At 44.3% G+C, this 12,599-nt stretch overlaps 1 protein-coding gene across 4 annotated transcripts in view; it reads right to left on the minus strand.

Moving 5' to 3' along the window:
- Nucleotides 1-12,599, minus strand: part of SCAPER (S-phase cyclin A associated protein in the ER) — a 408,076-nt gene that overhangs the window by 133,361 nt on the left and 262,116 nt on the right. For all 4 annotated transcript variants that reach the window (XR_012251257.1, XM_073652665.1, XM_073652664.1 and 1 more), the window contains exon 25: nt 949-1,178. Coding sequence is in view for 3 of the 4 variants with exons in the window: in XM_073652665.1 (XP_073508766.1) it covers nt 949-1,178 (230 nt within the window). In the remaining variant the exon portion in view is untranslated. The remainder of the gene's footprint in view (nt 1-948; nt 1,179-12,599) is intronic.

Raw genomic sequence — 12,599 nt, forward strand, 5'->3', positions numbered from 1 at the left:
GCATAACCCTCTTCGCTGTCTGCTGGTATGTCTAATGCAGCACAACTCAGAGGACAGAGTAGAAAGAGCAAGCTCTCACCAAAGCACCTAGATCACATAAGTCAAAATCTGGTCCACGGGGTGGTTTTATTTGGCCTGCGACACCAGAACCACCACCCCTATATGGGGCCATTATTCTGTATGGAGGACTATATGGGGCCCATTATTCTGTATGGAAGACTATGCGGGGCCATTATTCTGTATGGAGGACTATGTGAGGCCCATTATTCTGTATGGAAGACTATATGGAGCCCATTATTCTGTATGGAGGACTATGTGGGGCCATTATTCTGTATGGAGGACTGTGTGGGCCCCATTATCCTGTATGGAGGACTACGTGGGGCCATTATTCTGTATGGAGGACTATGTGGGGCCATTATTCTGTATGGAGGACTATGTGGGGCCCATTATCCTGTATGGAAGACTTTGTGGGGCCCATTATACTGTATACTGGTTAGCACGCGGCTTTGTCCAAGATTTTCATTTTGGCCCTCTAAGTGTTTGAGTTTGACATCGCTGACCTAGATATTAGTCACAAGCTGATAACAGGACCTGCCTACTGTCGTCATCTATGCCAGAAGCAGCAGCAATGCCAGCGGCATAAAAACAAAATAGCAGGATATTTTTTAATGCAGACTACGTAGACATTAGCTTAATTTTGCATTTATGAAGCAAATAAAACCTTCCAAAATAAAAATAAGCACAAATGTAGACAAAGTATTTACTATATTTTCAGCTTATCTTAGTTCCACTTGATTAAGAAAAAAAATAAGGTATTGAAATGATTAAACCTTACAAAGTTTATTTGTCTAAAAAGTAGATCAAAACAAGGGAGTTCATAACCTACATCACTTACATTGAAAAATACATACCAAAACATCATCAAACCTGATGAAAAGGCAAATGTACCTGATAATATCTTGGATACGACCATTGAAAACATTAGCAGGGGACAATTTCGTTTTGGCATCTGGTTTTATTTTTATGGTTTCTGTCTCTCCAGTCCCTACTGGCACACTGGTGGTTAGACAAGCAAATATTTTAGAGAGGAGTTGGAGGAGTCCTGTAGTTAAACTATCGAAGATCTGCTTGTTGAGACTTCTCATGATGGTAGACTTTTCGTCATCTGGGACAACCAACTATCAGGCAAAACAGAAACATCTTAGATGTCATCTCAATAATAATAATAATAATAATAATAATAATATTTTTAGTTCTGCAACACTTGACAATTCAGAGAGGACATATATAAGCAAAATAAGACATTACAGAGTAACACATAATTCAACACATACCAATATCTATGAAGATTATCGGGGTGACACAAAAAGTAAAAAAAAAAAGGTAAAAAAAAAGTGCTTGTCATGTGTGGTCGCCATCAATATAATGAATAGGGTATTCAAATAACGCTGCACGAACCAATCACCAGCCAGTATGTGTATATTAACAGGTACCGAATGCTACTGAGTGCATGGTGGGTGTGGAAAAAGATGATAAGAGGGACCAGATTCTGGGACAAATTTAGGAAGGGAGAATAGTTAGACTAGTCATGTGAGGTGATAAGCCAGTCTATAGAAATGTGTTTCTAGAGCACACTTAAAACTGTGGATACTGGGAATTAACCTGATCATCCGGGGTAGTGCTTTCCAGAAAACTGTCGCAGCACAAGAGCAGTCCAGAGATGGTGTAGCATCGGCGTCTCTGCCTCCTGAAGCAGAGACACTACCAGCTCATAGGCCGTATGATTGCCCCATCGACCTGGTACCTGGTGATTCTCCTCCCCGCGGGCGTATCTACCCCTTGTTGCTGGCTGAGACCCGGGCCATGTCTGAGTACATAGAGGAGAATCTTGCTAGGGGATTTATCCAGAAATCCACCTCTCCGGCTGGAGCAGGCTTCTTCTTCGTCAAGAAGAAAGATGGCTCTCTACGTCCCTGTATCGATTACAGGGGTCTTACATCCTCTTGTGGAGCCGGAGCGGTGCTCACCCAGAAATCCTCGTCCGGGAGAATGGTAACCTGCGGCTTCTTCTCCAAGCTCTTCTCCTCGTCCAAGCGCAACTGCTCCATAGGAGATCGTGAGCTACTGGCCATCAAATTAGCGCTGGAGGAGTGGCACTACTTGCGGGAGGGGGCTTTGCACCCGCTGGTCATCTACACTGACCACAAAAACCTCGCTTATTTACAGAACGCCGAAAGACTAAATCCGCGTCAGGCCAGGTGGTCTCTATTCTTTGCCCGATTCTGCTTCACCCTGCATTACCGCCCGGTGGACAAGAACATTAAAGTCAATGCTCTATCCCGCTCATTCCTGTCTTCCGACCAAGAGGAGGAGCCTATACATATCATTGACCCCTCCAAGGTAATGACTGTGGCTCAGTTTGGCCTGTCTCATCTTCCACCCGGTAAGACCTTTGTAGCGGTTCCGGATCGTAAGAAGGTTCTACTCTGTGGCCATTCATTCAAACTAGCCGGTCATGCTGGCCAGAGTAAGACCTTTCAGCTCATCGCCCGAGATTACTGGTGGCCTTCCCTGCGCAAGGATGTTGCGGACTTTGTCGCGGCTTGTTCCTCCTGTGCATGTAACAAGGTTCCCAGGCACCTTCCATCCGGCCGTCTCCTTCCTCTTCCCATGCCTTCCGCTCTGTGGCAACACATTGCAATGGACTTCATTACGGACCTCCCTGTTTCTGCTAGTTGTACTGTCATTTGGAGGGTCGCTGACCGCTTTTTTAAAAAGGCCTACTTCATGCATCTGCTTGGTCTTCCGTCTGCATCTGTGCTGGCTAAGGACTTCATCCATCACATCTTTCGTCTTCACGGCCTACCCCTCCACATTGTGTCTGATCGCGAGGTTCAGTTCACTTCGCGCTTCTGGAGAGCTACGTGTAAGCTGCTGGATGTCTCCTCGGCTTATAATCCTCAATCCAATGGTCAAGTGGAACGTATCAACCACGTCCTTACCAGTTCCTTCGGCACTTTGTCAACGCTCACCATAACGATTGGGTTGAGCTCCTGCCCTGGGCCGAGTTCTCCTATAACAACCATGAGAGCGAGTCTTCTTCTAAATCCCCATTCTTTGTGGTCTACGGTCAACACCCCCGGATTTAGTTTCTTCGGCACTTTGTCAACGCTCACCATAACGATTGGGTTGAGCTCCTGCCCTGGGCCGAGTTCTCCTATAACAACCATGAGAGTGAGTCTTCTTCTAAATCCCCGTTCTTTGTGGTCTACGGTCAACACCCCCGGATTCCATTTCCCGTCTCCTCTTCAGTAGACAATCCTGCCGCAGAGTCTCCTGTCAGCGAATTTTCGGCTATTTGGGAAGACACTAGATCTGCACTTCTTCAGTCCTCCAAGCGGATGAAGAGACACGCTGATAAGAGACGTCTGGATCCGCCTCAATTCCGTCCGGGAGAAAAGGTCTGGCTTGACTCCAAATATGTTCGTCTCAAGATACCTTCCTATAAGTTGGGTCCGCGGTTCATCGGTCCGTTCGAGGTTCTGAACCAAATCAATCCTGTGACTTACAAGCTGAAACTCTCGGTCACCTTACGGATTCCCAACTCCTTTCATGTATCCTTCCTCAAACCTGTTGTCCTTAATTCTTTCTCTGACGATCCAGGTACCGCTCCAGCTCCAGTCTCCACTGAGGAAGTCTTTGAGGTAGAAAACATTTTGACCATCAAGAGGGTAAGAGGAAAGACTTTCTTTCTTGTGGATTGGAAGGGGTTTGGCCCTGAGGAGAGGTCTTGTGAACCCAGAGAGAACATTCATGTCCCTCATCTTCTTAAAGAATTTCTTGCGGGCCTAAAGAAGAGGGGGCGTAAAGGTGTGGAGGGGTACTGTAACATCGGCTTCTCTGCCTCCCGCCGGGCAGAGACGCCGTTCCCCTCACCGCCGCGGTCCAGGTCCGGAGTCTACCTGCTCCCCTGGTGCTGTGACGTGCACCGCACGCAGCTTCCAGGGCACTGTGCTTAGGGCTGGAGGACTTCCCCTATATAAGGCACCTCCTCCAAAATGGAGGTGCCTGTGCAAGGTTGTTGTTCCGTGTGCTAAACACTTGCTCCAGCCCTCAGGTCCCACTGCCTGTCAGTCCTGCCTGCCAGTCTGTTTGTCAGTTCAGCCCGCCAGCCTGTCTAACAGTTCTGTCCTCCAGTCTGTCTACAGTTGTGCCCGCCAGCCTTCTTACTTGGAGCACCTGTCTGTTACCTGTTGTGCCCGCCAGCCTACCTGGAGCACCTGCCTGTAACCTGCCGTGCCCTCCAGCCTGCCTACCTGAAGCACCTGCCTGTAACCTTTCGTGCCCGCCAGCCAGCCTACCCAGAACACCTGCCAGTTACCTGCCGTGCCGCCTGCTTGCCTACCCGGAGCACCCGTCTGGCTATCTGCCGAACCAGCCTGCTTATCTACCCGGACCACCCGTCAGCCTTCCTGCTGTGCTCATCCGCTGTAGCGGTCAGTTCCTGCCATCTGACCCGTGGGAGTCACCTGCTCTCACACAAGGTCGGTCCCAGAGTGGCACCTGGTCTAACTGCCCGGTCCCTCCCTGGTTCATGGAGTCGACTAAGCCGCCGTGTCACCTTGGTCAGGAAAGTAGGCACTTAGTCACGCCCCTCTGGTCCCTCCTTGCACCGAAGCACGGCGGTTCCACCAACCAGACACGTAACAGATGGGAGGTGCGAATTATAGCGGATGTTAGTCTTAGGTCATTAGTGGAACAGAGAACATGGGTAGGGTGGTAGAAATTTAACAAGTATTAGGCTTCAAAATGTAATCATCTGTAAAATGCCAATCCTGCAATATATATCCACTTTCCGCTCACATTATGAATCTTTAGAATATGTTTTACTGCAGTACAAGGCAACATGATACAAATAACTCATTCTAGGTTGTACATATTTTTTAAAATATATTTGTATATATTAAAACTACATTGTATATTTTATACAAATTGTATATATATATTTTTTTCCATTGATAATTGAAAGAAAAATAAATGTAAAAATTAACAAATAACATATATAATCTAAATGTTTTTATTTCTATCAGCGTTACCCCTCCAGTCTAAATGTACTAAAAGTTGAGTCATATGAATCTTTATTCATAAAAAAAAAGTCAGGCCACTTCAGAGCCTCACACAAGTAGTTAGGATGAAAAATGATTTCTTGTCTGCGTGTGAAGCACCGGGAATAAAAGGAAGACTGGCCAGCCTGAAGCGGCTGTAAGGCTTCTAATGACAGATTAATGAAGAAATGGATTCCAACTGAAGTCAAGAAAAATTTAGTTTGTCATTTTAAAATGTTTCTTCTGTAAACCTTTAAGAAAGTGACTACTTTGAAAATGTGACCACTGTGGTATTTAGTTTAACCCTTAAAGATCCAGGCTAATTTTGATCAGTAAAACCCAGTCTACATAAAATGTTTAGTTTAACCATTGTTAGGCCTCAATGTAGATAAGAAAAAAAGATGTGTTGGATCCAATTTTCATCCATTTTTACTATCAGTGTAGCATTTGTTTTTCTAGTATGCAAAAATTTTTTTCCCAAGCTTCCCCTATCCATTAAACAGCTTTCTTTCACGGATCCAGGTCGAAAAAATGGAGGTGTGAATATGCCCACTGATTTTGTAGATTGTGAGCCCTCGCGGGCAGGGTCCTCGCTCCTCCAGTACCAGTCGCTGTCACATTGTGTTCAAGATTATTGCAATTGTTCTTGCATGTACACCCCTTTTCACATGTAAAGTGCCATGGAATAAATGGCGCTATAATAATAAATAGTAATAATAATTTTAATGGTTCAGTGTACTATCTGTGAAAATCACAAATAGAATGTGTCCAAGAAACACGGACGTCTGAATGTTTATCACGAATAGAACACAAACTCATTAAAATCTATGATGCTATTCACATGTCTTGTAGACTGTGGCCCTCACGGGCAGGGTCCTTGCTCCTCCTGTACCAGTCGCTGTCACGTTTTGTTAAGAATATTGTAATTGTTCTTGTATGTATACCCCTTTTTCACATGTAAAGCGCCATGGAATAAATGGCGCTATAACAATAAATAATAATAATAATGTCCATGTTCTTTCGGACCGTGTGCCCGTAAAAAAAATCACATAGGCATGTCCGTTTTTGATCATAGTTATGGATCAAAATTACCCATACAAGATCTCAGACAGCACATGGATACAATCATGGAGGCAATCCATGTCCTGTTCGTGATTAATACTGCAATGGGTAGAGAAGTTTTGCAATGTATAGATTTATTTTTTTCATTCGTGAAAATCACTGATGAAATTGTGATGTTAAAAAATGACAAAAACTGTTGAAAACTAAATGCAAAACACTGATGAAACTCAGACTGTTTATTGCGTACATGAAAAATCATGGACGTCTGATTAAGGCCTCAGTTGTATGGTTCTTAGTAATAAAATAGTTTGTAATTCGAGCTAACTAATAAAAAAATATATATATTTTTTTAATTCAAATTAATTGACTAAAAGTGGCAATAGGCAAATTTGTAAGGGTAATTGGACGACCATCCTGGTATTTTAATGATCGCTACTGATTGTTATTTGATTGTAAAACTAATCGACCATTAACAACAATATATTATCAATTTACATACAACTTGCCCCAGACTGCACGGTTGTCTCACATGTTCACACCTCAAAGTATTAAACCTATAAATCTATAACCTAATATTTTCAATAAGTTTTTAACAATAAAAATGAGTCCCATCATAAGTTTTTCCTATAAAAACAGCGGCACATACTTGGAGGTAAACAGAAAAGAGAAGCGCAGTGTCTCCCATAAAGTGATTAAAAGGTTAAGGCAGGGACCTGCACAACTAAACTATTGTCTGTAATACCCCATATTGCTGAAACATATGTCAGCATGAGGGAACACGTTAGAACAAGACGCTTAAGGCACATACAGACACGTTTTGTCCTTTCAGGTTCTCTGAAGGTTTTTCATGGCTTGGAGCATTATTTTTGCCAAAACACAGGGATGTAATCACAAAACCATATTGCCCTGGTCCTGCACTGAAGACGATGTAACATATGGAGATACTATTAATTTTCATGCAAAAGGTTTTATATACTGTAAATAGTGATCACACGTTAATATAAGTGAAGCAAAGGCTACTAGAGAAAATGTGATAAATGCATTCTGCCCTGGCCCACTAGTTATATACAAGGGCATTGCACACAACAGGCACTTTGCTTATTGCTCTTTAAACCTCTACTTCAGGTCCTTTTTTCCCAAATGTCTCTGGCTGATATTATATGATATGGCACTGCAGTAAAGTAACCCAACCTTTGTGGCATATATGGCCCTTATGACAAGAGTCAGCACCATTGGTTAAAGGAGTTGTCCACGCTTGGCCCGATAAAATAATAAAAAAAGCCTATACTCACCTCCCATGCCAGGGCCGTTCCCGCATTGTCGGCACTCGCTCTTCCCGGGGCTTCTGTGCAGTTGTAGTGACAGGTGACCCCAGTGCCCAATCAGCGCTGGTGTCACTGTCCCCGCCTCCTGTTGAATTGAACATGAAGAGGAATTCAGAGATCAGCCGCAGCCTGGACTTCCTCTTCATGTTCGATTTGTCCAAAGGCGGAGACAGTGACGCTAGCATTGATAGAGTGCTGGGGTCACGGTCACAACAACAGTATGGGAGCCCCGGGAACGTGAGTGCTGACACCGCTGCAACAGCACCAGCATGGGAGGGGAGTATAAGCTTTTTTTATTTTATTAGGGCCAAATATTCAGATCAAGTAGGGGTTTTCCAAGTAGTGGACAACCCCTTTAAGGCGGCTGTGTCTTAGAGATTGAGATGTACATTGTCTTTGAGAATATCATACAAGTCCAAGTATACAGTACTGGCAGAGGCAAAGAGGATTGCCAGAGTTATTCCACAAAAAAAAAATAAAACAATAACATTTACTATAGGGTTTATATAGGGAGCGTTAGTAATGGAGTAGAGTCCTAACTACTGGCGTAGCTACTTGGGGAGGTGAAGGGGGGGTAGCCCGTTCCTACTGACAAAGAGTCCACTAGGGGCGCATGCCACTCCTAACTTTATCGCTGTGCATAGCATGACAATCAATATTGCCAAACTCTATGGTAGAGCAGGGAGCCATTGGCTCCCACCAACTCTCTGTTCTATCTAAACTGTGCTACGATTTACAGAATGGCAGGGGCATGCACAGGACAGAATCCTGTTGTAGGTGGCCTGATGATGTCACTACGTCGCTCCACCCATGGTAAGATGATAAGTGTGCCGGCAGACATGCCACGATCTACATATTTTTTTTTTTCATTTTCATTATTACTTTTTTTGTAGGGAAATTGAGGGCACATTGTTAGCATATGTGGGGAAGATTTAGGGGTCATTATTTCTGTATGTGTGGGGGACTCAAGGCCATTATTATTGTATGTGGGGGAACATGTTATAATTATATGTACAGGAACTCGGGACTTTTTACAATATGTGGAGACTTAGGGAGTATTATTCCTGTATGTGGCAAAGTACAAGGGGCAATATTACTGTATGTAGAAGACTCCGGGGACATTATTACTGTATGTAGAGAGACTCGAAGGCCATTAATACTCAGGGGACATGATAAGTATATATGCAGGGACCAAAGGGACATTATATTACTATATGTGGCAGGCTCAGGGTAGACTCAGGGAACATGCAAAAATCTTGGATTCTCTGTGAGAGGAATCAAAAAAGTAAAAAAAATGTATGTGAAAGAAAGGGTGAATATATCTCTTTTTTTTTACCTACTTACACGCTGAACCATACTTTCTTCTATGGGCTTTAAACAGGTAAACCAGGACTGGTCTGTGCAGGTCATTGGAAGTGAGATGGCAAATATCCTATTTTGTTTGGTATTAAGGGAATATTATAACTACCGTATATTCCGGCGTATAAGACGACTTTTGAAGACTGAAAAATCTTCTGTCTAGTCTGGGGTCGTCTTATACGCCGGTAATGCTTTTGAACTTTCAGAAATTGACATGCGGGGATACTCTGGGGGTGTTAATAAGCTGCCGTGGCCGTATCCCTGCCATGTCGGAGTTAATATAAGGTGGAGGGAGTTAAAATACGGCGGCGGTAGGTCCAGACAGTCAGCGCTTCTGTGCTGAAACGGACACATCGCTGCGTATTCCCAGCTCCGGACACAGCGCAGGGCTTCTGTGCCGACAGCTTTCACTTGTCACAGAAGCGCTGCGCTGTGTCCGGAGCAGGGAAGTTCGCATCGCTTCTGTGACAATATATGAAAAGCCGGCAATTCAGCAGCGGCATAAGCCGGCACCCGACAATTTAGAATAGAAAGAATAGAGCTTCACACATAGATTAGATAGATAGAAACATGTCAGTCACATATATATGAAGTACAGTGACAGTGTTGGTTACTGTACTTGTCATTTAGTGTAAAGGATTTATTTTAAAAAATATTAGTGTTTTCGTGCATCGTCTCTTTAAAAAAGCCGGCCGGCAATTCAGCATCTGTACCCGACAATTTATAACAGACAGAATAGAGCATCACACATAGATTAGATAGATAGAAACATGTCAGTCACATATATATGAAGTACAGTGACAGTGCTGGTTACTGTACTTGTCATCTAGTGTTAAAATAACGGATTTATTTAAAAAAAAATTGGCGTGGGGTTCCCCTTAATTTTAGTCTCTAGCGGAGGTTAAGCAGACAGCTGGGGCAGATGTTTGAAGCCTGGGAAGGGGGTAATACCCACGGAGCTTCCCAGGCTACTAATATCAGCCCCCAGCTGAATACATAGCCTTTACTAGCTATTAAAATGGGGACCCCCCCAAAAAAATGACGTGGGGTCCCCCCTAATTTAATAGCTAGCAAAGGCTAGGCAGACAGCTGGGGGCTGATATTAATAGCCCAGGAAGGGAGCCATGAATATTGGCCCCCTCCCAGGCTAGAAACACCAGCCGTCAGCCGCCCCAGAAATGGCACATTCATAGGATGCGCCAATTCTGGCACTTAGCCTCGCTCTTCCACGCTGTCCTGGTGCGGTGGCAGGGGGTAATAGGGCTGGGGTTGATGTCAGCTTATAATGCCAGCTGACATCAAGCCCAGGTTAGTAATGGAGAGGCGTCTATAAGACACCCCCATTACTAACCCCATAGTAAAAGTTAAAAAAAACACAAACACCCAGAATAAAGTCCTTTAATTGAAATAAACACACAATTCTTTATTGTTCTAAATTAAACCATACTTACCATCACGCCCATTCCAGCTGAAGCCAACGATCTCCTGCAATAAAAGTAAAATAATAAAGCAACCTCATCCTTACCTTTCCATGGTTCCCACGACAGCTTCAGCTCTGCTACATCGAGATGACAGGCTGGACCGCAGCAGAACGCTGCCATCCAGCCTGTCATCCCGCAGACACTGAGAAGCGCAGGCATGCTTGCGCTCCTCAGTGTCTGGCTGTGACGGCATCCAGATGAGCCGACAATGAACTCAGCTCACCTCCTGGACGTCCGTCACTGACAGCGTGGGAAACTTCTACTGCGCATGCGGGGAGCAGGAGAATTTTCCCACGCTGTCAGTGACGTGCATGAGGTGAGCCGAGTTCATTGGACATGATCTCGGCTCATCTGGATGCCGTCACAGTCAGACACTGAGGAGCACAAGCATGCCTGCGCTTCTCAGTGTCTGCCGCATGGCAAGCTGAACGGCAGCGTTCTGCTGCGGTGCAGCCTGTCATGTGAATGTAGCAGAGCTGGACCGGTCCTGGGAACCATGGAGAGGTAAGGATGAGGTTGCTTTATTATTTTACTTTTATTGCAGGAGATCGTTGGCTTCAGCTGGAATGGGCGTGATGGTAAGTATGGTTTAATTTAGAACAATAAAGGATTGTGTCTTTATTTCAATTAAAGGACTTTATTCTGGGTGTTTGTGTTTTTTTTAATTACTTTACTAGAAATTCATGGCGGTCATGTCTAATATTGGCGTGACCCCATGAATTTCGGGCTTAGGGCCAGCTGATAATGCCAAGCTGGCCTTAACCCCTTTATTACCCAGTGAGCCACCGCACCAGGGCCCTGGATGAGTTGGGTACAGCGCCAGAAGATGGCGCTTCTATGAACGCGCCATTTTCCAGGGTGGCTGCGGACTGCAATTTGCAGCGGGGGGGGGGGGGGGGGCAGAAAGCTTGGGCCTCCCTGCGCTGCAGATTCCAGCCCCCAGCTGCCTAGTTGTACCTGGCTGGACACAAAAATAGGGCGAAGCCCCACGTCTTTTTTTTTTTAAGTATTTCATGAAATAATTTAAAAAAAAAAGGGCTTCCCTATATTGTTGTGTCCGGCCAGGTACAAATAGGCAGCTGGTGGTTGGGGGCAGCCCGTTCCTGCCTGCTGTACCTGGCTGGACACAAAAATATGGCGAAGCCCACGTCAACATTTTTGGGAAAAACTAATTACAAAATTAATAATAATTTAGGGACTGCATCTTTATTAACCCCTCAATTGTCATTTAGTGTTAAAATAAAGGATTTTTTAAAAAGAAAATTGGCGTGGGATCCACCATCATTATAGTCTCTACCGGAGGTTAAGCAGACGGCTGGGGCAGATGTTTGAAGTCTGGGAAGGGGGTAATACCCACAGAGCTTCCCAGGCTACTAATATCAGCCCCCAGCTGAATACCTAGCCTTTACTAGCTATTAGAATGGGGGACCCCCCCAAAAAATGACGTGGGGTCCCCCCTATTTTAATATGTTTATGAGTGACAGTTTTCCTGCTATATACCTGCATGTCATAAGAATTTAAATTAAAAAAGGACCATGTTAAATTCAAATCTGTTTTTTTTAAATTTTTACCGGTGTTTGGTATGCGTTGGAAAAGGGGTAGTCTTATACGGTGAATATATCCTAAACTCTATATTTTAACAGGAAAGTAGGGGGGTCGTCTTATACACCAGGTCGTCTTATACGCCGGAATATACGGTATATGTGCAGGAACTTGGGACTTTATTAGCGTATGTGGAGACTCGGGGCATTATTACTATAAATAGGGAACTTAGGTGGCATTATCGCTTATGTTGATGCAGTCTGAATATTATTTGCAAAGTTAACAATATTTAATGTTAAGTGGGCAGTTAAGAAGCATTATTACATTATTGGGGCATTCATGTTTTCTAGCCAACAAAGAAACACATAGGAAACATTATTACTTTCTTGGGGGCAAAATATGGGCAACATAATTCTAGGGCACTAATAGAGGGCATTACTATTTTCTAGGGGCAATTTTACCATCTAGAGGGCATAAAGTCACAATTATTACTTTAAGGGGCACTATAAGGAATACTGTTACCATGTAAGACAGCAAGTCCAGTAATAGGGAAAAATGCAGCAGCAACAGGCTCAGCATGGGGGGGGGGGGGGACAGTAGCATGGGGACTTTGAGCAGGTTGGGAAGAGATGGGGACGGTACTGGAAATGTAAGAAGCCAAATGTGTCTTTGTTGTAAACTCTGCAGATGAATCTTGGATGGAAAAAGTCGTCACTGCGGTCTGA

This window comes from Phyllobates terribilis, unplaced genomic scaffold (genome assembly GCF_046119375.1).
Source record: "Phyllobates terribilis strain yellow unplaced genomic scaffold, ASM4611937v1 Scaffold_11__3_contigs__length_659146591, whole genome shotgun sequence".
Classification (NCBI taxonomy): Eukaryota; Metazoa; Chordata; class Amphibia; order Anura; family Dendrobatidae; genus Phyllobates; species Phyllobates terribilis.